General features: G+C 39.9%; 2 protein-coding genes across 10 annotated transcripts in view; one reads left to right on the top strand and one right to left on the bottom strand.

The window, feature by feature from the left end:
• STARD9 (StAR related lipid transfer domain containing 9) overlaps positions 1–26,142 on the top strand; it is a 321,608-nt gene that overhangs the window by 112,403 nt on the left and 183,063 nt on the right. For 7 of the 9 annotated variants that reach the window (XR_007774876.1, XR_007774877.1, XM_050956627.1 and 4 more), the window contains 6 exons: positions 2,920–2,971; positions 3,934–4,071; positions 6,845–6,927; positions 7,671–7,780; positions 10,301–10,351; positions 20,833–21,023. Coding sequence is in view for 7 of the 9 variants with exons in the window: in XM_050956627.1 (XP_050812584.1) it covers positions 2,920–2,971; positions 3,934–4,071; positions 6,845–6,927; positions 7,671–7,780; positions 10,301–10,351; positions 20,833–21,023 (625 nt within the window). In the remaining 2 variants the exon portion in view is untranslated. Of the gene's footprint in view, positions 1–2,919; positions 2,972–3,933; positions 4,072–6,844; positions 6,928–7,670; positions 7,781–10,084; positions 10,104–10,300; positions 10,352–20,832; positions 21,024–26,142 lie in introns of those variants that run through there. The other 2 variants (XM_050956628.1, XM_050956632.1) reach the window with 2 other exon arrangements.
• Positions 12,629–26,142, bottom strand: part of CDAN1 (codanin 1) — a 98,107-nt gene continuing 84,593 nt past the window's right edge. Inside the window, exons 28-29 of the transcript XR_007774878.1 lie at positions 16,571–16,745; positions 12,629–14,632 (exon numbers count right to left, since the gene is read on the bottom strand). The gene's annotated coding sequence lies outside the window, so the exon portion shown is untranslated. The remainder of the gene's footprint in view (positions 14,633–16,570; positions 16,746–26,142) is intronic.

Genomic DNA, 26,142 nt, shown 5'->3' with positions numbered 1-26,142 from the left:
CCCTGAGGCAGGTAGTCTCACATGCTGCATTCAGTTTAATAAACTGGATAGTTCCCACTCTGCAACTGAATTTCTGCCTGCACTATTTTTACTCTTGCATCTTTTTTTAAAGTTGGTTAATTTTGATTGGTGGGGAGGAGTTGGTTTATTGGCCTAAGTTTAGAGTATGTTTGTTAGATGTATTGGGTTATCTCTTCTTCATTCTCCCTTTCTTTACTAGGGGTTTTCTGTCATTCTTCTTAATAGTTAGTTTATAGTCCCTCGGCCTCCTCCTCCTGCTGCTGAACTCTACTGCAGCCAAACTCTGCTTACCTTGGTTGCTTACTTTGTCTTGTGCTGTCTTTATTTTGTTGCAGGATTTTCTCTGCTTGAGAGCTGGACCTCGAAGCAGGGCTGGCGCTGGCTTTTTTGCCACCCCAAGTGCAAAAAAAAACAAACAAAAAACTGTGGGGGGCCAGAGTGGCGAAACACACACACACACATGCACACACAAAACATCTGCAGGGTGGCTGAAGTGGCAAAGCACACGCACACACACAAAACACCTGCGGGGCGACCGTCGCGGCAAAGCAGGAAGAGGGGAAAAACAAACCCGTGGGGTGGCTGGAGCAGCAAAGCAGAAGAAAAACAAAAACAAAACAAAACCTGCAGGGCAGCCGGAGCAGCAAAGCAAAGCAAAAAAAAAAACCAAACAAACAAACCTGTAGGGCGGCCAGAGCCAGGGTGCAGGGAGAGTCCCTGTGCTGCAGATGTGCAGCGGAGTGCACGCCCGGTCTAGCGGGGGGGAAGGGGGGGAGGGAGTGGGGGAGAGAGAGAGAAGGAGGGCGGCCAGGGCTTCAGTGGAGCACTCGCCACGCAGCCCCTCCTGCCGCACCGCCTGCCGGGAGAGTCCTACACCGCTCCGTTAGGCAGGGAGGGAAGGACGTGGGCTGCCCTGCTGAGTTTGCTGCAGGGTGCTCCCCTCCTTCGCCCACCGCCGCCCCCTACAGGGTGGCTGGAGCGACAAACCAAAAAGAAAAAGGAAAAAAAAAGAGGTGGCCAGAATGCCTCCCCTTGGAATCTGCCGCCCCAAGCATGAGCTTGCTCGGCTGGTGCCTGGAGCCGGCTCTGCCTCGAAGGAATGCCTCTCTCAACTCCCTCGCAAAACTCCTCTTCGCTGCTCCTCTTCACTAGCTCCTTTGGTTGCTTAGTAGCTGGCCTTTTAAACCCCTTTTCTCCCTGAGGAGAGAGCCTTCAATCTCTCAGCAGAGGGCTTTGTGTATGAGCTTCACCCCCTCTCAGCCACCCAAGTATAAGGTTGTGCTGGGTTGGCAGTTTGGAATTGTTACCCAACCCCTGTGTACAGGGACCCAAGCTGAGATTGTCATCCCCGAGATATAAGAACTTGGGCATCCAAGATGATCCTGGGCCTATAAAATTGGACAGCTGGCAGTGTGTACTGAGCACCTTTACAGATTTCCTGGGACAGCTACCTCAAAAAAGGAAAGTTCCTACAAAAACTGCGCAGATGGCAACCCTATCTCAGCTCCCTGGGGTGAGAGTGACAAGCACCCCTCCCCATCAGATGCTGGGAGACTAGTAAGACATGCTCGTGGTTACATGTAATTCATTATTACTCCTTAAGTAACCTTGTCATCTTATTATAAACCTCATCCTTCCTTTTTCTGCCCTTATGGATTGTTGCTTTCTCATGTTGCTTCGTGTTTAGAATTAAATTGTATGCTATTTGGGGCGAGGACCATATTTTCATTTGTTCTGGTTGGACCACAGAAAACTTCAGATACTGTACAAATAATAATAATTAACTTTTATATAATCTAAACTGCTGATTATCAAGATGTGATTGTGTTTTAATATATTTTTTAAATAATCTTGTTACAAATCAGCTTACTGAACAATTGAAACATAGTGCTAGAAGTAAATAGATATTGTGCCTTGTCAGAACTAAGACATGTCCTGACTTTGTTTTCCTAAGGAATAATACAAGGAACAAAATGGACAGGATGTGAGTCCACTGCCTTTATTGCTACTTTACATATTCAGAATATTGATTAGCGACCTTATGTTTTATTGACATTTCCTTTGTCAAAATATATTAAATATTAACTCACTTCCATAACTGTACCAAAATTTATTTTTTGAACTGGATGGCCCTGAGAATTTTTTTATGTAGCACTTTGTTCTTTCTTTTTTCAAAATTGTGAGTGTATATAATATTTGTTTATATATAGGGACACAAACTTTAATAATCAACAAGAATATTGATTTATTAGAACTTATTCATCCATGGAAAATTTACATATACAGATTACTCTCTGATTGTAGTGAGTTTACTGCATCTGTACTTTGTGCCCAACTCCTTTCAAAGGTTGGGATTATGTCTGTCTGTCTGTCTGTCTATCATCTCTCTCTCTCCTTGAAGATTTACATTCTGGGCTATGTTTTCAAAATTGGCTTCTTATTTTGTGCATACAGCTATTTGTGCACGCAGTTATCATAATTACCTACTCAGATTGGGTCACTGGGCATCTGAGTAGCCCATTTGAAAAACTCAGATACCAGTGTGCATGTTTAAATACAGTAATTGTGTATGAGAGCAGCCATGCAAGCAAAACATCTAACTCAAGCAACTTAAAAAAAAATTATCCAGCTGGTTGCAGCATCTGCTTAAGTAACAACAGAGGAAGTACTAAGTGTGATTTGTAGCAATTACAAAGCTGAGGGCAGTTGAGGCTTAATACTCCATACACATTACAACTAATAGCTAAAGTCTGTTCTAATCAACCCAGGAAGGGATAACTTGTCTGAAATATTTACCTAGATACTGTAGCAGAATTAATGAGAACTTTTATGCATTTTTCATTTTCAATAGTTTACTTTTAATTTACCTCATTTACAATAGTTATTTCCCTCTTTTAGGAAGGAACAACCAAAATTGGAAGATGTGATTCAGACCAGGAGCAGGATATTGGTAAGAGACTGAGATTACAGAGGATTTTATAATGTGTTCTGTCAACCCAGGTGCTTTTGCTTGTCTAGCATAACAGTCTAATAGTCATTTTTCTTCACCAGCAATCTCCATGTGAGAAGTTGAGAAGAGAATAACTGCTTGTAGGTTTGCTGTATAATAAAGTGTTGCTGCTATTTATTGGGTCAAGAAACACCATGAAAGTAATTGAGAATCTACTTAAGTTTTTCCGCAGTAGGGTAAATTTACATTAGGGATTGAAAATTATTGTGGTTCAAAGCCCAGAGCTTGCTCTATTCATTCCAGTTTTAACCCTCCTCCCCAATAAATAAATAAATACAAATAAAATAAAATAAAAATTAAAAAGTTATAGAGAAGGAAACTAGCAAACTGGCTTTCCTGTGGTTCAATATATTTCTTTCCAGCTATGCTGGGTCATGGATGTTGGATCTTAAAATTACTTAGTTTTCATTGTCTCCCCCTCCCTCCTTTCGTTTCTGATGTGATTTTTTTTTAGCAGCCACAATTTCAAGAAGCACCAAAACTAGTAGAAACTGACTTTTAATACTGAAATTGGAAACAGCTTGGAATCTCATCTTTGATTAAATCATCAGTCTCTAGTTCTAGTAATTAGTGAAATATCAGCTATTAAAATGTCACAGTTAAAATAGAAAATATAGCATGATTACAGGTCCTGATAGCTTACAACTTGGTAGGGATAGAAACCTTTTGGAAGAACAGTACAAATACTTTCAGACCAGTAAACTTTTCCAAAAACCGATCCTGAACTAGTAATCAGAGGAGAAATTTAGGTTTCTATATGGTGCATAGGATTGTTCTTTGACCATAGTACTGTGTAGTTAGTATACTTACCTGCCCTGGAAGCTTTTGTTCTAAAGTAAATGTGGAAAAGAGTTTTTAAAATAAACCTAAAATATCCAGTAAAAATGACCTACAATTTTTAGTTCTGCAGGGTCAGTGGATTGAAAAGAACCATTGTATTATAGACAACAAGTGTGGGATTGTGACACTGCGGCCAGTCCAGGGAGCATATTGTACTGTAAATGGACAGGAAGTCACTGGTGCTTGTCGTCTGTCACAAGGTGAGTCTTGCGGTTCCTTTTTGTGGCGTTGATATAATGATACAAGTATCAGCAGGTGAATACAGTAAAATACTGAGAGAGTAAATACTGTAAATCCATTACTCAGCATTCCTTAGGGTGGAACAATACAACCTAATGACCCTCTGAGTTCAGAAACTAGGATCTACTGAAGTCATACATCTCTGCTAAATGGATGGGCGTACGTGTTATGTTAAAATGAAAGTGTTATGGTAATGTTAAGATTAATTTTAGCTGCAGTAATTCTTAGTTCTCTGAAAACGGAAGGCTTATTCAGGATTGCTCCTGACCAGTAAGGTAATGGGTTAGGTAGAACTCCTGTAACATGTCCACTGCAAAAGCCATAAGGGCTTGGCTTTCTGTGGTCTGTACTAGAATGGTTGAACTATCTTAGACTTCATTTCTCATTGGAATCAGATTTTTGTCAAAATTGTAAATGTTGAGCTACAGAGTACAGGGGAGTGTCTCTGAATTCAAAGTTAGGGTTAGAGATTTAAGGCAGGGTTTACAAAAGCACCTAACAAACTCTATTGATGTTGGTGGAACAGGCCCTTGTTGTGGTTTCAAAAGCAAACACTGGAAAGCCACTTTTCTTGGCTGCCCAGATCTTCTGCTGTTAGGAGATGCTGCTTCTTTCACACACCACCACGAGACAGTCTTATTCAGCTTACTAGGACAAGTCTTTTATTGGCACTTTTTTTCAATTATACTTCAAAGTTCCAAGATCATGATGCTGTGGGATTAAAATATGGCTCTATGTAGGGGCCTTTCTAAATTATTCTTTGAATTTTTTTTTTTACTTAATTTGTGCTTTGGATTTTTTCTCACTTTTTGTAGCATTTTCACTTTAAAGATTTTTGAGTATCTTAATTACTGAGCACTAGGACTTGAAAACTTTCTCTTATGTGCTCCTTGTCATTGGTTTTACAAAAGGTAGATCGTGCCAAACCAACCTGATCTCCTTCTTTGAGAAGGTAACAGATTTTTTAGACAAAGGAAATGCAGTGGATCTAATTTACCTCAACTTCAGTAAGGCATTTGATATGGTTCCACATAGGGAATTATTAGTTAAATTGGAAAAGATGGGGATCAATATGAAAATTGAAAGGTGGATAAGGAACTGGTTAAAGGGGAGACTACAACGGGTTGTACTGAAAGGTGAACTGTCAGGCTGGAAGGAGGTTACTAGTGGAGTTCCTCAGGGATCAGTTTTGGGACCAATCTTATTTAATCTTTTTATTACTGACCTTGGCACAAAAAGTGGGAATGTGCTAATAAAGTTTGCGAATGACACAAAGCTGGGAGGTATAGCTAACACAGAGAAGGACCGGGATATCCTACAGGAAGATCTGGATGACCTTGTAAACTGGAGTGATAGTAATAGGATGAAATTTAATAGTGAAAAGTGCAAGGTCATGCATTTAGGGATTAATAACAAGAATGTTAGTTATAAATTGGGGACACATCAGCTGGAAGTAACGGAGGAGGAGAAGGACCTCGGAGTATTGGTTGATTACAGGATGACTATGAGCCGCCAATGTGATATGGCCATTAAAAAAGCTAATGCAGTTTTAGGATGCATCAGGTGAGGTATTTCCAGCAAAGATAAGGAGGTGTTAGTATCGTTATACAAGGCACTGGTGAGACCTCATCTGGAATACTGTGTGCAGTTCTGGTCTCCCATGTTTAAGAAGGATGAATTCAAACTGGAACAGGTTCAGAGACGCGCTGCTAGGATGATCCGAGGAATGGAAAACCTGTCTTATGAAAGGAGACTCAAAGAGCTTGGCTTGTTTAGCCTAGCCAAAATAAGGTTGAGGGGGGATATGATTGCTCTTTATAAATATATCAGAGGGATAAATATTAGGGAGGGAGAGGAATTATTTAAGCTTAGTACCAATGTGGACACAAGAACAAATGGATATAAACTGGACACTAGGAAGTTTAGACTTGAAATTAGATGAAGGTTTCTAACTATTAGAGGAGTGAAGTTCTGGAGCAGCCTTCCAAGGGGAGTAATGGGGGCAAAAGACATATCTGGCTTTAAGACTAAGCTTGATAAGTTTATGGAGGGGATGGTATGATGGGATAGCCTAATTTTGGCAATTAATTTGGCGATTGATCTTTGATTATCAGCAGGTAAGTTGCCCAGTGGTGTGTGATGGGATGTTAGATGGGATGGGATCTGAGTTACTACAGAGAATTCTTTCCTGGGTGCTGGCTGGTGAGTCTTGCCCACATGCTCAGGGTTTAATTGATCGTCATATTTGGGGTCGGGAAGGAATTTTCCTCCAGGGCAGATTGGCAGAGGCCCTGAAGGTTTTTCACCTTCCTTTGCAGCATGGGGCACAGATCACTTGCTGGAGGATTCTCTGCAGCTTGAAGTCTTCAAACCACAATTTGAGGACTTCAATAACTCAGGCATAGGTTAGGAGTGTGTTATTGAAGTGGATGGGTGAAATTCTGTGGCCTGCATTGTGCAGGAGGTCAGACTAGATGATAATAATGGTCCCTTCTGACCTTAAAGTCTATGAGATGGAGGAGTCAGAATGAAAAGAAATTTCCAGTAGTGGATTTGCCCCTGACCTCCAGGGTTTAAGTTTTTTTATAAAGCACTGACTGTTGCTGCCAGCATTACTGTGAAGTGTTACTAGGAGTGGTTTACATTGTATGTATCATGGATACACATCAAATTCCAGATGTTTGATAAAATTTATCTTCATAGTTTCCGTTTGTTTGTTTTTTTTTGAAACAGGAGGTCTTGTTGTCCTGGGCAAGGCTCATAAATTTAGGTTCAACCACCCAGCAGAGGCTGCCATTTTAAGACAAAGAAGATTGGTAAGTTTTGAGACTTCATATTTTTCTTTCCTAAATTTCTTCATTGGTGACCAACCTTCTTATTTCATTTTAAAAGCAAATATGAAACGTATAATGTTTCTTCATATCTACTTATTTAGTTGCCTCATTTCCTCCTTCTAATGGTCTGTAGTAACACTAAACCATTGTGGATAGACACCGGTGCTGTTTGCAGAGTTGCTTAGCAAAAGAAAATGCAGATCCTCTTCAATCATTTAACATGTCCTTGTTTTCTAGTCATGACTTCACTGGGGTTGAAACAATATAACTAAAGGCAGAATACTAAAGTGGAAAGACAATTTAAAAACTTTCCATGATCAATAATATTCTGAGTTATCCTCTTTATGGTATTAGCTCACCGTTCAGCATTAAATACACTAAAAACCATTTTAGATGGCGAAATTATAGAATTAGTATATTGAGTGCCCCAGTATGATTATCCATGTAGCTGTTGTTACAAGTATCAGAGTTAGAGATTGAAATTAAAAATTGATAAAAGGAAATACTTTTTATATGGTGTATAAAAAGGGAACTCACTACTGCAAGATATTATTTAGAAAATAGTTTATTCAGATTTCCAAACAGACGTAGACATCTGTAGGGTCACTGGGACAAGGACCATGCCTCTATTCTGAGGCACATATTAACAGCAGCAATAATAAGCTGAAACCTGCTAGGTTGTTTTAGTAATCCTTCCTCCTGCTCCCATCTTGTTTTTTTAATAGATTAGTGAAGCCTCCCCCATACTGAGCAGCAAATATTTGGAATGGCTGGACTTGGGTGGAGATTTCACTCCTTCCCTTCCCTATATCTTTTCTCCACTTGAAAAAGAAAGGTAAGTTTAAAAGAAGTATTCACTGGAATGGAATTTCCCTGGCGCCTGGGTTCATTTCAAAGAGAAGTGGAATGCATAGGTCCCATCATATTTTATTTACTTCTTTAGATTTAAGTTATAATGATGAGCGGAACAGCTCAATCAGGAGAGATTGAGAGAGAACCACTCTGGTGGTCAGGGCACTCACCTGGGCTATAAAAGACCCAAGTTCAAGTCCTTCAAATCAGGCAGAGTAAGGACTTGAAAACAGGTCTCCTACATTCCAGATGAGTGCCCTAAGCATGGGCTATTGGGTATCCTGGAATACACACACCACCAGCCCCCCAAATATGCTCTATATGGTCACCCCCCAGCAGTCTTTTGTATGAGGCCAAATCTGATATGCATGCTTGGAGAACACCTACTGGACTGAGCCCTGCAGATGAGATAGGTGGGTAAAGTTCTAAAATCTTTCTGGGATTTAGGCATGATCTAGGGTGCTGAACTGATTAGCAGCGTCAGGACTTCAGTGACTTTGCACATGCTCAAAGCCAGAAACGTAGGCATATTTTCACCAGAAATTTAGTCTTCTAGGGAATTTAGGTACCTCCAGGGAGAGGTAGCAGTTGAGCAGAAATCTTACTTGCTCCTAAATTCCTTTGTGGGTCTAGCCCAAAGAGATTAAGGTCAAAAGATCCCACTGATTTTGGGAGCCCAATCTGAGATGACTAGAATCTGATTTTTCAGAATACTTAGCATAGGTTAGTACATTACATGTTCAAATCACAGATCCCATTGACTTTAGTTGCTACTGTGAGTTCTCAGCACTTCTGCAAATCAGACCCCTGCAGGGTCTCAACTCAGGTGCCCAGAAAATGAGGAACACACAGTTAGTGACAACCAGGGAAGAGTTTGGTTTAAGTGATTTGCTCATCATCGCATACAAACTCTGTAGCACGGGCAGGGATTGAATCCAATTTTCAGGGCATTCAACTTTCTTAACCATGAAACTATCCTTTCTTTTCCTCCAATCCCCTGCCTCATTCACCACATGCCTTCCAACTTCTGCAACAAAGGGGTCCTACACACAGCAGCCTCGTTTACTACACACTTTCGATTCATCCCCAGAGCATGTCTATTGTGTGCGCTGAATAAAGCGGTGGAAAATATAGTATGTGATTGTGAAATTAAAGACTATAATGCATTACAAACAAGGGGGCTGAATTAATGCTGCACAGGCAATTTTAATCCTGGCATTTCCTAACTTTTGAGTCCTTAACTTTGCAACCTTAATGTTCTTTTAAGCTAATTTTGGTGTGTAATTTCAGTTATAAAGAGGATGCAATTTGGTGTATTTATAAAATGGAATATAACCATTTACTACTACTGCTTGAAGAGCTGTCTTGCAATGGTGATTTGTATTTACTTGTTGGGGAAAGAACCAACTGCTTCCATAGTTCACCTCAAGTATCAACCCATTTGTTTGCTAGAGTTATTCTAACGGAATAGCAAAATTCAGCATCTTTTAAATTCTCTTGGAATGTTTTTCCTTCTTATATTTATGAACACGAAGCATTCATCCTTGTACAGTATTTGTGCACTCTTTCTGTGTTACTGGCTCCAGGTGTGCACTGTGTGCTCTTCTTCTCTCAGGATAACATCCTTAGATCCTCGTAAACTATTTCTTTTAATTTTATACAGAGATACCTTTCTTTAGTATTTATTTGTTTTGTACCATGTATCATACCAGGTCATGTCACTTTTACCTCCCTTCCCCCCAGAATGGAAAGGTTTACAAATAAGACTTTGCTAATGATCTACATGATGCCAAGAGACTCACTACACAGTTTTGAATATAAAAGAGGTAGAAACTTTTGTTGTAGGCTCTCAGTGATGGGTATCAGATATTGCACACATCTCAAGGCATATAGGATTGTACATCACTATTTTTTTTTTTTTTTTTTTAGCGAGTGTTTGAGTTGCCCTCATAAACCAAACAGGATTGAGGACTATTTCTGACTGATTTCCCGATTATGTATAGATGATAGATTCCTTTAGGACGGGAATATGATATATTATAGTGTATAATGTTTTCCATTTTGCCATGATTATCTTAAACCGTTACTCTGAAAATGAAACTTTTTGGTGTCCTGCTCATTTGAATTTTTATTAATGACTATCTGTTACTGAGATGAGATATAATGTGCATGTAGTTTTTATTAGCTGTGTTTTACCTGAAGAAATCCAGCAATCTTTTCTTTTCTGTAGTCTTTCCACAAAGTTAAACAATATTTTTTCTTTTTCTTCCCTTGCACTAAGTGATTAAGTGTGTCTCTTATTCCAGGTAAGTGGATTTGCTCATATGATTGAAATGTTTCCCCCTAAGAGGGTCAGCACAAAGGTCTATAATATAGGGCTAAAATGGGACTGAAGTGGCCTGTAGATGTTTCATAGGCCCTCTCTACAGAGCAAATCAATGTCCCCTAGTAGAAGTGTATCTGAAATACAGTACTGACTGTAATATATTTCTTTTTTCCACAGCCAAAAGCATGTAGGCCATGAGGAGTGCAAACATTCAGCTGAAATGATGAGGTAAGAGACTAGCTTGAAGTTAGTATACCTCTACCTCAATATAACATGACCTGATATAACACAAATTCAGATATAATGCAGTAAGAGCAGTGCTCCAGGGGGGCAGGGCTGCGCACTCCAGCAGATCAAAGCAAGTTCGATATACCGCGGTTTCACCTATAACGCGGTAAGATTTTTTGGCTCCTGAGGACAGCGTTATATCGAGGTGAAGGTGTATGTGATAGTACCTTTCATCATGACATTTCTTGCACAGTTCTCCAGTCTTTGCAAATGAGTATGCATCCTCATGCAAACTTTGGGAATTACAGATATGTGAGGCTTGGGAAATTGATACTGGTGCAAAGATGCAGTCAGTTCCTTCCTCTGTAATCATTAGGTCTTCATCTCACACAGAATTTCATAGAGCAATAATGTAGTTTAATTGCTTAATTTTCTAGGCTTTCTCAGCTATGACTATCACAAGTTAGAATTATTAGGATCGTGTCAAAACCATGCTGATTTTCTGGCCTCTCTAGCCCTTCCTTTCCCTGTTAGCCACTGTGGGAGGAGGCAGTCTGGACCATGATAATACAAGTGCATTTCATCACATTGAAGTGTAAGAATGGCAAATTTCAATTGAAGTACAGATGAGACCCTGTTTCTTGCTGCTATGATGCTATTCTTATTTCACATTTGAGGCTTTTTTTGCTTTAGTAGCTTGCCAAGCTATTAAATTCAAGTCCCAAGTGAGACCAACCTAACATTCTAATGGATCTAGCCTTAAAGCTGCACTGACCAATCGTTGTGTGTTTTTTAATATTGTAAGTGCAATTTAACAAATGGATTGCAAATGACCCTGCAAAGCTTCTTTATCTCATCTCAGGGTCTTTTTTCAGTCAAACTGTAAGTGTGAAAATGCTGCTTTTGAGGGGACAGAATGCTATAAGTCAAATACTGCAGTTGGAAGGAGCTGTGGAGCAATTGTTGACTAACTCCCAACATTATTCCAGCTGACATAGGACTGAATAGTGTCAAAAACATTCAGGATGGGTGAAATTCACACCTGTGCAAAGAGTCAGCACCCTTGTTCTTTCTAAGTAGGGGCTTAAACATGACTCAAGCAGAACTCAAAGTGATGTGTAAGCCATATGCTGGCTTTCTGCCCAGGGCTGAATTTCGCCCATTTGGAATATATAAACACATAAAGAACATCATGCCATTTTCACTTATAATTGTATTATTTTTATGAGTGTCAATCTGGTAAAGTGTTCTCATAAATGCATTTTAGACTTTTATGTGTAATCAGGTCAAGCCTGTACTTTTTGTTCCCATGATAAGAATAGAGTAAGTACAAACACTCACAGTGAAATAATATTAAGGCTCTAACTCAGTCTGACAAAGGCAGGTAATTAAAATGTAATGCCAGATGTGTTTCTCCTTATGTACTGGGCCCAATTTAGCAAACTTTATTTTTGTAAGTAGTCCTTACTCACGAAAGGTAGTTCCACTGACTTGTATGGGACTAATTGCATGTGCAAGGACTAATCATATGATTAATGTTTTGTAGAATTGGGCCCTATGTCTGGTGGTTCTAGGGATCTCCAAACTGTATAGGGTCTGGTACAATATCTGCTTATACTAGGTGAATACTGTGATGGGTTATATCCCAGAAACCCATTGGGAATTGCCACCTGATGTTCCAAGACTAATTCTGCTCCTGCTTTCCTGCCCTGGCAGCCTAGGACTCCAGCACCCTGTCTTGTTGAGCCAGACATGCCTGTCTGCTCCAACACAGAACCAGGGTCTGAACCACATTTCCCAGAGCTGCAGACTTAAACTGAAAGCAACATACAGAAGTGTTCCTGTCTTTAGCACTCACATGCCCAACTCCCAGTGGGGTCTAAACCGCAAATAAATCTGTTTTACCATGGATAAAGCATGTACAGCAGTGGGTCTGAAACTTTTTTACTGGTGACCCCTTTCACATAGCAAGCCTCTGAGTGCGATTCCCCCCCCAATAAATTAAAAACACTTTTTAATATATTTAACACCATTATAAATGCTGGCGCCAAAGCAGGGTTTCGGGCAGAGGTTGAAAGCTCACAACCCCCCATGTAGTAACCTCGCGACCCGCCTGAGGGGTCCCGACCCCCAGTTTGAGAACCCCGATACACAGGGTAAAATCATAAACAGTTTGCCCTCTATAACACTGATAGAGAGAGATGCACAGCTGTTTGCCTGCCCAGGTATTAATACATCCTCTGGGTTAATTAATAAGTAAAAAGTGATTTTATTAAATACAGAAAGTAGGATTTAAGTGGTTCCAAGTAATAGCAGACAGAACAAAGTGAATTACCAAGTAAAATAAAATAGAACACGCAATTCTATGTCTAAGAAACTAAATACAAATAAAACCTCACCAGTTCCAGTAAGCTTCCTTTTACAGAATAGTCTCCTGCTGGTCTGGGTCCAGCAATCACTCACACCCCCTGTAGTTACTGTCCTTTTGTTCCAGTTTCTTTTAGGTATCCTTGGGGGTGGAAAGGCTCTCTCTCTTTAACCAAATGAAGACAAAATGGAGGGGTCTCCTGGGGGTTTAAGTAGATTTTCTCTTGTGGGTGGAGACTCCCTCCTTACTCCTATGCAAAGTCCAGCTCCAAGATGGAGTTTTGGAGTCACATGGGCAGTCACATGTCCATGCATGACTCAGTTTTTACCAGCTATGCCACATTCCTGGGAAGGCTCAGATGTGGATTGGCATCTTCAAGTTCATTGTTGGTTTAAGTGGTTTTTGATTGGGCACTTAATTTGCACTTTTCTCAAGATGCTGACCAAATGCTCTACTAGGCTAGTTAAAATCAAGCCAGTACACAGCCAACATTCATAACTTCGAGTACAAAAAATGTACATGCATACAAATAGGATGAATATATTCGGTAGATCATAACCTTTACACAGAAATGTTACATGGCATATGTAGCCTAAAACATATTCTAGTTATGTCACATATACAATCATAAGCATATTCCATAAAGCCATATCGGGGCACCGTCACAAATACTGGTTGAACTACCAATACAATAGGTATAAAAGTTAAATCCTGGTGCCACTGAAGTTAGAGAGAGTTTTACCATTGACTTCAGTAAGGCCAGGATTTCACTGAAAGAGAAAGAAAGCATGTTACTTTTTTACTAAGAAAGGGCCATAGCAAAGCAAGTCAGTCTGTTTTTAAAATACTAATAAAAAGTAGCTTCAGAATAATGCATTACATAAATACTGTGTATCAGAATTAATGGATTTAAAACAAAACCTATGCTTTATCATTAGGGGTCTCAGATATTCAGATAATCACAATATATCCCAAATTTCCTTGATAAATTGTGCTCTGTTTTGATGAGGAAGGGATGGCATTATAGAATAAAGTGTTTAAGAAGTCCAAGTGTTTAAGATCAAAATCAGATCCATTTAAAAAAAATACAAAAAACTAGACAGTGAAAGAAGCAGCATCCCAGAAATATACACTGAAGTTGCATTTTAGTTTCTTGGAGAAATAATCAACTTTTATATAACACCTCCAAGCTTCCTCCTTTCTCTTTCTTCCCCTCCTCTGCCTCCCGCCTCTGTTTTTTTAATTACAATGGTGGTGTTTTTTCATCCAGTTTAAAAGAATTTTAAAAAAATTGTTTATTTATAGCTATTGGAAGACATTGTAATTCATGTTAACATATTTAATCCATTGCAATATGGTGAACGTGGAGAATTTCCTCGTAATATTCTCATAATACTATTTTAAAATTCTAACAATGGCTCCCATTTGGACATCTCAGAGCTTTATAGTTCTGAAGTACGTAATGGATCACTTCACCCACCTGTGAAATACTGTCACATCTAGGGTGGGATACAGCAGCTGAGTAACAGTGCACAGCAACATTATATAGCACTTCAGCACACGAACTGAAGAATGCTATATTCAGTTGAAATCACAGGCGGTAGTTGAGATAGAGTATAGTTCCAGCTGAGCTAGAATTTTGCAGAGATACCACTGTCTTCTGTGGAGCATATGTTGTGTGTTGACTTACAGGAGTCTTGTTCTGGCCTAGGGAAAGGACTGTACATTTGTTCTCCTGATTATTCTCCTGAGGCAGTGTGTGTATGTCTCGTTGCTGGTCAGAGGGGTAGGGCTGTCTTATAGAGATGCTCAGATGCGTTGTCGGTATGTCACTCCTGGCTGGTGGTGTTGTGTCTGCATATTTAGGCAGTGGGAGGAGTTGATCATACTCTTAAGAGGAGAACCTAAGACAACTGAACAATCGCACTAGTCAGCAGACCTTTTTTTTCTTTTAAGCACATCAGCTTGTCAAAGAGCTAAATGCTTGTCTTGCAGGATGATGATTTCCCTTCTCTAACCTTTAGGGATTTCCCTTTATGTGCTTGTTTTCAAAGGTCACATATGGCTCTACTACCATTTTTAATTCATTTTCTTTCTGTATATAATTGTATAACTTGCAGTATCTCAAGAGACTAAGGAAGGAGATAACACAAAATGTTCATAGCCATTTTATCACTTTTCCCTTAAGAGCTAGTAAGTTTTTTTTAATTCTGTGATGTGAGTAGATATATAACTAGTTTCCTAGGGTGGTCCTGTGCAGTTGCTGTAATCCTCTACTTGCTCTGTGTTACTCTGAGGCTATGGTGTGGTGTGGGAAAGGAGCCTTCTGATTGGACAAATGTGCCGGGGAGGGAATATAGTAGAGAAAAATGCAAATCAGTTGATGGGCTAGAAACCTGGACTTGTAGTTGCTTTTATTGCCAGCCTGTCTTGCTTTGCAAACATGCAGTGAAAAAAAAATCTGCTTGTTTGTTTGTTTTTTTTATTTAAATAATAAAGAAAAATTTAACTGGAATCTAAATCGGCAGTAAGAAGGGGGAAAACAGTCTGATTTGAGTGATGGTTTTTCTGTTTTTAAATCAGTAAAACTGGTGTTAAGGGGCAGTATTTTTTTTTCTTTTTCTTTTGTAATACTACTTTGCTTGAGTTTCTTGTTTTGAGCCTTAATATTAAGTTGCAGGAAGCACTCTGCTTCATTACAGGGCTGTCGCTGCCATAGTTACTGAAAACTGCATTATGCTGTAGAAGCCTCCAGCCTCTGCATCAGCCTTGGAAGTGTTTGGGGAAGAGGGGAGGGGAATTACACAATAGGACTCCAGAAAGCTGACGACAAAACAGGCTGGAGAAAATGCGGATCTATATCAGGTTCATTTAGTGTGCCTAATGCAAACTTTGTGGATAGAAAGATGAGATGAAAAACAATCCAGCTTTGTTACAATATGAAGATTTTCTCAGAAATTTATTAAATTTAGGTTAAGGTTGGTATATTTTTTTTTGGCTGCTTACTCTAATTGTTTTAAATGTTTACTTGGAGGAAGATGAACTGTTAATATTTCTATTGTATTTGGCAAATCTGGGGTGTGTCAGTGTGTGTACAATTCTACAGAGGGAAACCGCTGTCCTTTATTCTGAGCTTGCTTTTTGACATGCTGTGCACCACTAAATGCTGGTGTTGTCTATCTGGGTTTCTGTTTCAGAGATAGATGCTCAGCTCTGCAGAATTTAAACTGCTTACCCCATGCCTGTCCTGATGTTAAATTATTTTATTACCTAATAGTGCTATGTGAACTGTTTATATATGCATGTGCATTTGGGAGAGAAGGGGGGATGCAAGCAATAGAGGGAACTGATCCCTGCTTGAAATACATAGATTTTGAATATCTGAAACAAGATGAAATCTTACTGGAGTGTCCAGTTCAGGGTGTGTTTCAGTGGACCAATGAAACAAACACCTGTACTTATCTCCAAATATGCTAATTTGTTTTTGTAACATAAGATGACCTTCATTTTTAGTTAATCATTCAAATGTATTTTGAACATATTAATTGGACTTTAAATCGTCTGTTTGGAAAATTCAGCTACCAAATATGTTAGCATTTTATTTTCTCGTTTGCTAATGTCACTCCTTTGTAACTTCACTTTACTCTATCATATTCACAAACCATCAAGGATAATTCGAGGTGACTGTAAAACGTTCAAAAAGTAAATGGGAAACATTTTGCATTCATATCATTGTTTTTAATCACTGAATGCGAACTGACAGATCCGAATCCCAAATCGAAGCTAATCATATTATACTCAGGATCACAAGCCTCATTGTCAGTGGAAAATCACTCCATGTTCTGCCATACCTGTATTATGTAAGCAGCAGTCTGTGAATTTTCATTATCTTTTTTCTCCTCCTCTTCCTCAGAGAAACTGTTGTCAGGCTGTAAATGTGTAAAGACTGGTTGGTGCTCAGTCCTAGCCTGCACATGGGTACTCGGGCCTTTCTTCATTGCCATGTCTGACTTTTATCTTATACTACTAAAAACAGAGAGAGAAGGCAGAGACACCAATATAGCAACAGAATTGTAACTAGCATGTATGTCTTGCTCTTTTAGCAATAATAGGACAATATTCCCTTCCACTATTACAGAAACAATAACCTCAGAGAGGTAAAGAGCCATAGCTATTTGTCCACATAATGAAAACATAGGATTTTAACAGTATGATAACAATTGTAGTCATGGTGTTTTCTAAGTGTTGCAAAGCATTTTTTAATGCAGTGGGGTATGGGTATACTTCTGTGTACTGTGTCTTTTAGGGACATATTCCTAGTACGGAGCTTTCAATAGTGTAAGTAGGTTTGGCTAGTATTGTCCTGCTGAATGTGCAAACTCAAAATGGTTAACGTTGGGGAGGATCAGTAGCTTCATGCCAATTCAGCAAAAACAAACTCATGTGAGGGGATATGCTAGTGCTGCTGGTACAGCAAAACTATCACTACATAAAACTTTTAAAATGTTTTCATTGGGGGGCATCAAAGGCTCTTTAAAGCTTTACAGTTTCCTTTAAAGAGAGCAAAAATGTCAATCTTAGAAATGGAGGTCTGGCAGGGACTTTTAAAAGTTATCCAGTTCAGCCCCCTGTACTGAGGCAGGACCAAGTAAACCTAGACAATACCCAACAGCTGTTTGTCCAACCTGTTCGTACAAACCTTCTGTGATGGAAATTCTACAATCTCTCTTGGAAGCCTGTCCCAGGGCTTAACTGCCCTTTATAGTCAGAAAGTTTTTCCTGATATCTTACCTAAATCTCCTTTGATGCTTGTCCTATATTCAGTGGGCATGGAGAACAATTGATCACAATTCTTTTTATAACAGTCCTTAGTATGTTTGAAGACTTATCAGTCACTCCTGCCCCCCAGTCTTCTTTTCTCAAAACTAAACATGCCCAGTTTTTTTAACCTTTTGTCACAGGTCAGGTTTTCTAAACCATTGATCATTTTTCCTGAAGTGTAGTGCCCAGAATTGGACACAGCACTCTAGCTGAGGCCTCATCTGTGCTGAATAGAGCAGGACAATTACTTCCTGTCTTACGTACAAGACGCCTGTTAATGTACTCCAGAATGATATAGACCTGTTTCACAACTGCATCATATTGTTGACTCATTATCAATTTGTCATCCACTATGACCTCCAGATCCTTTTTAGCTTTACTACCATCTAACCAATTATTCCTCATTTGTAGCGGTGCATTTGATTTTTCCTTTCTAAGTGTAGCACATCTCACTTGTCTTTTTTGAATTTCATCTTGTTTATTTCAGACCAACTCTCCAATTTGTCAAGATAATTTTGAATTCTAATTCTGTCCTCCAAAGTGCTAACACCTTCCAGTTTTGTGTAATCTGCAAATTTTATAAGCATACTCTCCACTTCATTATCTGAGTCATTAGTGAAAATACTGAATAGTACCAGACGCAGGCCTCACCCCTACAGAGTCCTTCTAGATACACCCTCCTAGTTTGACAGCGAGCCATTGATAATTACTCTTTGAGTATGATCTCTCACCTTATAGTAATTTAATCTAGAGCACAATTCCCTAGTTTGCTTTTAAGAATGTCATATGGGACTGTCTAAAAAGTCTTACTAAAATCAAGATCTATAATATCTACTGTTTCCCCTCTCCCCCCACAATCCACCTGGCCAGTAACCCTGTCAAAGAAGGAAATTAGGGATGGTTTGTCATGATTTGTTCTTGACAAATACTGGTTGGCTATTACTTATAATCCTCTTATCCTCTAGGTGCTTACAAATTGACTGTTAAATAATTTGTTCCAGTATCTTTCCAAGTATCAAAATTAGGCTGACTGGTCTATAATTCCCAGTTTCTCCTTTGTACCCCTTATTGAAAATAAGTACTATGTTTGCATTTCTCCAGCTCTCGGACATAACATCCTCCCAGCACCCTCAACGATAATTGTTAACAGTTCCAAGATTGCTTCAGTTAGTTCCTTAAGTGCTCTAGGATGTATTTCATGAGGCCCTGCAGACCTGAATACATCTAACTTATCTAAATATTTTTTAACCTGTTTTTTCCCTATTTTGACTTGTGTTCCTTCACCCTTGTGGCTAATATTAATTGTATTGTATCTGGTCACCATTAACCTTTTTAGTGAAGACTGAAGCAAAATAGGCATTAAACAGCTCAACCTTCTTGATGTCATCAGTTATTCACTCTCCTTCCCCATTAAGTAGAGGACCTACACTTTTCTTCATCTTTCTCTTGTTCCTAGTGTATTTAAACAATTTCATCTTAGTCCATTTCATGTCCCTTGCTACGTGTAACTCATTTTGTGTCTTAGCCTCTCTGATTTTGTCCCTGCCTGCTTGTGCTTTTCTTTTGTACTCCTCTTTAGCACTTTGTCCATGTTTCCACTTTTTGTAGGATTCCTTTTTGGTTTTCAGGTCATTAAAGAGCTCCTGATGGAGCCATATTGGGCTCTTACTATTCTTCCTATTTTCCTTCGCATCAGGATAGTTTTCAGTTGTGCCTTTAATACTGTCCCCTTTAGAAACTGCCAGCTCTCCTGAACACATTTTTCCCATAGATTTTCTTCCCAAGGGACTTTACCTGCCAGTTCTCTGAGTTTGTTTAAAGCAGGGGTAGGCAACCTATGGCATGGGTGCCGAAGGCGGCATGCCAGCTGATTTTCAGTGGCACTCACACTGCCCAGGTCCTGGCCACCAGTCCGGGGGGCTCTGCATTTTCATTGAATTTTAAATGAAGCTTCTTAAACATTTTAAAAACTTTATTTACTTTACATACAACAATAGTTTAGTTATATATTATAGACTTATAGAAAGAGACCTTCTAAAAATGTTAAAATGTATTACTGGCACACGAAACTTTAAATTAGAGTGAATAAAGGAAGACTTGGCACATCACTTCTGAAAGGTTGCTGACCCCTGGTTTAAAGTCTGCTTTTTTTGAAGACCATTGTCCTTATTCTGTCACTCTTGCTCCTTCTTTCCTATCTATCGTTTAATGAATACTTTCACCCAAATTGCTGTCCACCTTCCTATTCACTGCCAATTCATCCCTTTTGGTCAGAATCAAGTCTAAAATGGTTAAATTAGCTATAATTTTGTAAATAAAAGATTTAGTCTTTCCTAAAATGAATCTGTAAAAATGGCATTTTCCGTATTTATTCTTTTTCAATGTTTTACACATTTAATTTGCTAAGTTTACAAGTAAAAAATGGTTTTCAAAAGCAAAAATCCAAATGTGGTTCATGTATCATTCCTGTAAATATTCTGCAGTTGAACCTTTATTGTTAATTGTATTGTTGATGGACAACCAGAATGGAATCAAGCTCCCTCTTTCATAACTATGAGTGGCTTGACGGTACTAATGTAAGTGAAAGTAGTAAAAAAATATTTTGGCATATCTTGAAATGCACTCTGAAGAAGAAGTGTTCATGTGTTTTGTTTAACACAGTCACCTTTTTGGCCATAACTGCACTTAAAATATAGAAGAAGCAACCTTATCTAGTGGTTAGAGCAGAGAATTTGGTGACAAGATCTGGGCTCTTATGTTGACTCTATTAGCGACTGATTGTGTAACCTTGGGTTACTTGCTTAACCTCCCTAGGTTTCAGGGGGGTTTTGGCCTGTAACAAGAGAATAATAATAACTTGCCACTTTTGCAAAGTACTTCGAAATCTTCAGATGAAAGGCACACAGCATGAAAAGTATTTTTACATATTTAAAAGAAAAGGATCTCCTTATAGGATGACTTTAAACAAATATGATCAGTGACAATATTAACAAATTACCTTTGCTATTAACTTTCTAATGATGGGATCTTCTGTTTTACCATGAGAAACCTCATGTGTGGTAGCTTTTACTGATTTATATGGGATTGTGACATATTATGTATGACATCACATATGCAATTCCCTTAGCACCATACGATCTTGGCATAATTTTCTAGTTATTGAATGTGTTTGATTGTACACACAAATAGCTTGAATTTTGTCTGATTTAAGGATCTAGCATAAAGAAACGTGTCTTAACAAAAAATTATTGTTTGTTTCTTGGTTTAAAATCATTGTCAACATTTCTAACAGCAGAGAGAGAGATTCTGTGCACGAAGAGTACAAGCAGAAGCTGAGAGATCAGGAAGCTTTCCACAGGGAACACATTCAACAGCAGCAGCTCTACATTGAGGATTTAAAGCAGCAGATCCTGTCAGGACAGATCAAAGCAGAGCGGGAACTAGAATATGACCAGGCACTAATCAACCAGCAGATCAGAGAAAGTGGGTGTAATTCTCTCTTTCTCTCTCACTTCCCTTCTTTTACTGCATTCCTTCATTGCTGTTTTCATTTTTCTCCCCTTTTTACATTTTTGGACCATTGGTGGAGTCTTTGATAGTTAACTAGTTTTCTCCTATAATTGTCCTCCTCATGAGGACAGTTATCAAATTTTTGCTAACAGAGGACGAAATGGAGTTCATTAGCACCTTGTCTGCAGCAGTGGTTTATTAGCTTTGGGGTTCACTGCTGAGTGGTGGAAGTACTACTATTCCTAGGGGAATTCTGTGCTGCTGTGCACTACAGAATTTGCATAGAAATTACTATTCTGCGCAGAATTTCCTTTTCCCTCATAGAAATGGACTGCAGAGCTGCTGGCCACCATTAGGGGCTGTTGGACCCTGCAGAGCCCAGCTCGCAGATACAGTAGAAGACACTGCCTGGGGGAGGGGAAGGGAGCTGCAAGGTTCCAGGCAGCTGCAGTTCCCAGCATGTCCTGAAGGAAGGAGGCAGCATGCAGGAAACTCCACAGAAGCCCAGCACCCAGCATCAGGCTGTTCTCCCTCTTGATCTCTGGGAGAGTGTCGGCTGGACTCTGAGGAGTTGAGAGTGTGTGTGTCTGGGTGGGGGGTGGAGGAGGAGGCATGGCTGGTCTCTGTGGGGGGTAGGGGATGCGAGTGTCTAGGCTGAAGGGGTGGCTGTAGCTGGGTTTGGCCCACAGCTGGGCTCTGGGTGTAGGGGATGAGAATGTCTGGGTTGTGGGGGTGCCCCACAGCTGGGCTCTGAGAAGAGGGGATGTGGGTGTCTGGCCCTGTAGCTGGGCTTGGGGAGGGGGGAGGGGCAGAGAAACAGGAACTTGGTTGTCATAGGGGTTTCTTTAACTCTCTGCTCATGGGTTTTGGTTTTTGTTTTGTTTGTTTTTTGGTCTGTATTGTTGGGAGGTATTTTGAAATGAATTACCAAAATAATTGAAACTGGCATGCTTATATAGCAGGGGTAGCCAAACGATGACTCGCGAGCCACGTGCGAGTCTTTTGCCATTAAAGTGTGGCTTGTGGTGCCCCCCATACCTCCCCCATTCTCCAGGTACCAGTCTGGGCCGGGGGGGGGGGGGAGCTCGGGACCTCTGCTTTCCAGTGCAGCGGTGGGGTAGGGTCTTCTGCCCAGCAGGGAGGAGGGGTCTCAGGACTTCAGCCCTGGGGGGTGTACCTGCCAGGGCTCAGGGCTTCAGTAGGAGTGAGGCTGAAACCCCAACCCCTGGCTCCTGGCAGATGTGCCCCAACCCTCAAACTTCTAAAGATTGACATATGTGGCTTGGCAGGCCAGTAATATGCAGAATTTTAAAATGTGTGCAGATTTTATAATTTTTTGGCACAGAATTCCCCACAGGAGTAGTACTACTTGCTTTATGGCATGGAGCTGAATGCCTCTCCTGATACTTCTGGTCACTGTTTGTCTTGCATGGCTCTATTTAAGAATTTAACTCAAGTGCCCCTTATGGCAGTGTGGAGTGACTTGGCTATCTGGGCTTTTTTCTTTTTTTAAATGTCTTCCTGTTATCTCTTGAATTTATCCTGGGAAGTTGAAACCCAAGAAGGCCTTTCAAGGCTGAGATAATTCCTGATGAAAGGCATGTGGGGAGTTACCCTTTGGAGATAGACAGTTATACACACCAACACACACTAATGCAACAACTCATGCTTGCAACTGCAGCAAAGATCTGTGGGTGTTGTATCCCTGCTCACTTTGCCAGCGGTATCACCTGTAAAACGGCATAGATCATATTCACCCACTCATAGTCAATTTCACTCTCAAACTGATGTTCACAGTAAAATGTTGTGTATAGGCCCATGGCACTGATTGAAATCATCTGCGAATTCCGTGTGAAACCTAAACAATGAAACCAATTAAATACAGAGAGAACCAAAAATGACAAGAGGGACAAACATGAAAAAGAAGGGAGACAATTTGTTTAAAATCTCGGTCAACACATAATATATAATACGAAATTTACAAGGGACACTCGAGTTTAGGGGGAAGATCATGGCCCTGCTGAAGTAAAAGTGAGTTTTGCCATTGACTTCAGTGGGACAAGAATTTCACCTAGGTTTCAAAAATTTGATGGCTGCTCTGTACAATAATTCATTTTGTTGGACTCTAAAATTATTAATTTTGACCTTCTCTAAATGTGATTGATGCCTTCCAGCCAAATGCTTTCATATCTTTGTCAGTACTGAGCAAGAAGTGCCTTGCAGTAGTTGAAGCAGAGTCTAATTAATTATAAGTTAAAACTGCAACATTACGGTCTCTTCTCTGTCTGTACATTCAAATGGAAACTACAATGGAAGAACTCAGTTTTTTAGGGTCTTGATTTATGGATCTTCAAAGATGGCCTGGTGGTGTGTAATCATAGAATATCAGGGTTGGAAGGGACCTCAGGAGGTCATCTAGTCCAACCCCCTGCTTAAAGTAGGACCAGTCCCCACACAGATTTTTACCCTAGTTCCCTAAATAGCCCCCTCAAGGATTGAACTCACAACTCTGGGTTTAAGCAGGCCAATGCTCAAACCACTGAGCTATCCCTCCCTACTGCATACATGGCATATAGGCCAGCCTGAGAGAGAGATTGTTACAGGAATGTCACCATTTCTGTTCTGTTCATCAGGTGAAAGCGATTTGTTGACTGGAGGATATTTTACTGATGAAAATGCTCCGAGCGTATTCACAACTATCCCTAAATGACATGTCAATGATGTGGACTGGGAAGAAGCTGGTTGTCGAAGACAGACCTAGGTTTTCTGGCCTTGTTGACAAATTAGAATAAGCGGTGGTGAAGACACAAAAAAGTTGAAAAAGGGTATTTGAAAAACAAAGAGACGGACAAACATTCCTGAGGTGTTCATAACTCTGAGGTTCTGCTGTATTATCAGACACAAACCAGGTTGTGGTGATCTACCCATTTGTAAACTCCGGGGTTGATTATTGCAATTCATCATATTGGAAATGATGCCACACACCTTGAAATAGCTTCAGCTGATACAGAATGCTAAAATCCTGTCTGCTGAATAACACATCAACTGAGTGCTCTGTTTTGGTTCTCCATTGAATACAAAATTCATGATCTCTGTTCTGATATTCAAAGGCCTCTATTGGAGTGTCCTCTAGCCACCTGTAAGATTGCCTCTCCCTTTGCAACCATAGACTCATAGGAGTGGAAGGGAACTCGAGAGGTCTTCTAGTCCAGTCCCTTGCACTCAAGGCAGGGCTAAGTATCATCTAGACCATCCCTGATAGATATTTCTCTAACATGCTCTTAAAAATCTCCAATGATGGACATTCCAAAGCCTCTCTAGACAATCTATTGCGGTGCTTAACCTCCCTGACATGAAGTTTTTCCTAATGTCCAACCTAAACTGTCCTTGCTGCAATTTAAGCCCATTGCTTCTTGTCCTATCCTCAGAAGTTAAAGAACAATTTTTCTCCCTCCTCCTTGTAACAACCTTTTATGTACTTGAAAACTTATGTCCCCTCAGTCTTCTCTTCTCTGGACTAAACAAACCCAATGTTTTCAATCTTCCCTCATATGTCATGTTTAAGGCTACCATTTAGGTATGAGTATTTTTAGTAAAAGTCACAGACAGGTAACGGGCAATAACCAAAAAGTCACAGCCAGTGACCTGTCCATGACTTTTACTAAAAATACCCATGCCTAAATCTTAGGTGCTGGGGGCAGGTAGGTTCTCTGGCAGTCACTGCTGCTCGTGTGGGTAGGGTTAGCCTAGGGCCCCGCCACCACTACTGCTCCAGGTGGGGGGTGGCTCATGCTTCACAGCCTTAGTTATGTTTTCTAGCTCTTTATTCATTTTTGTTGCTCTTCTCTGGACTTTCTCCTATTTGTCTACATCTTTCCTGAAATGTGATGCCCAGAACTGGACACAATATTCCAGCTGTGGCCTAATAAGCGCAGAGTAGAATGAAAGAATTACCTGTCTTGCTTACAACATTCCTGCTAATACATCCCAGAATGATGTTTTCTTTTTTTTCAACAGTGTTACAATGTTGACTCATATTTAGCTTGTGGTCCACTATGACCCCCAGATCCCTTTCTGCAGCACTCTTTCCTAGGCAGTCATTTCCTATTCTGTATGTGTGTGACTGATTGTTCCTTCCTGCGTTTGTCTTTATTGAATTTCATCCTATTTACTTCAGACCATTTCTCCAGTTTGTCCAGATCATTTTGAATTTAATCCTACCCTAAAAGCACTTGCAACCCCTCCCAGCTTTCGTATCATCCACAGACTTTGTAAGTGTACTCTCTGTGCCATTATCTAAATCACTGATGAAGATATTGAACCGAACCGGACCCAGAACTGATCCCTGCGGACGTCTCATGACAGTTACGTTCCACAGGGACAATGAAGCAGTTGACTTATGAGCACAGGAGACAGAACTTTCAGATCTGGAACTAGTTTATGAAACTCATAAAAGATAAGAATGACCATGGAACTAACTACTTTCAGAGCTAAATGTAAAATCCATTTTACTGACTTAGCTTTCCCTCACTTTAGATGCACATACACATCAGCATAAATGAGCAAAACAAAACCAAGAAATCTAATACATACATTAATTAAGTTGTTTCTACTACAGGTTGGGAAAGAAAGGAGAATATAGAGAACTATTATTTTCTCTATTTTTAAATAATTTCAAAGCACTCAAATACTATGGGGATATGGACTATAGACAGAGGAGCTAGAGAGTTAGTTTGTTTAAATGCATATACTTTCAATGGAGTCACTAAAAATCCAGGAAATTACTAGTTAAGACAAGTCAACATGTAAGCAAAACTCAATTCCCATATCTTACTAGCCAAAATGTAACACCCAAATGCTTTGATGGGCACCTTGGCTCCAGAACACACTGCCTTTCAGTTCCATCGTCTATCTACCCACAATGCACATTTTCAGTTCCTTAAAATCACACATACAAACCATAATCTGATCTCAGAAATTTTGGTAGAAGTATAGGAAGTTTCTTCCATTTTGAAAGACAGTACTGTTGGAGACATATACATTAAATGAGGAATACCAGTAGAACTTGGTAACACCTCTCCAACCAGCAGGA

This window comes from Gopherus flavomarginatus, chromosome 5, assembly GCF_025201925.1.
Source record: "Gopherus flavomarginatus isolate rGopFla2 chromosome 5, rGopFla2.mat.asm, whole genome shotgun sequence".
NCBI classification, from domain to species: domain Eukaryota; kingdom Metazoa; phylum Chordata; order Testudines; family Testudinidae; genus Gopherus; species Gopherus flavomarginatus.
Note: the sequence above shows the minus strand (reverse complement) of the source record. Positions and strands in the feature narration are given on the sequence as shown.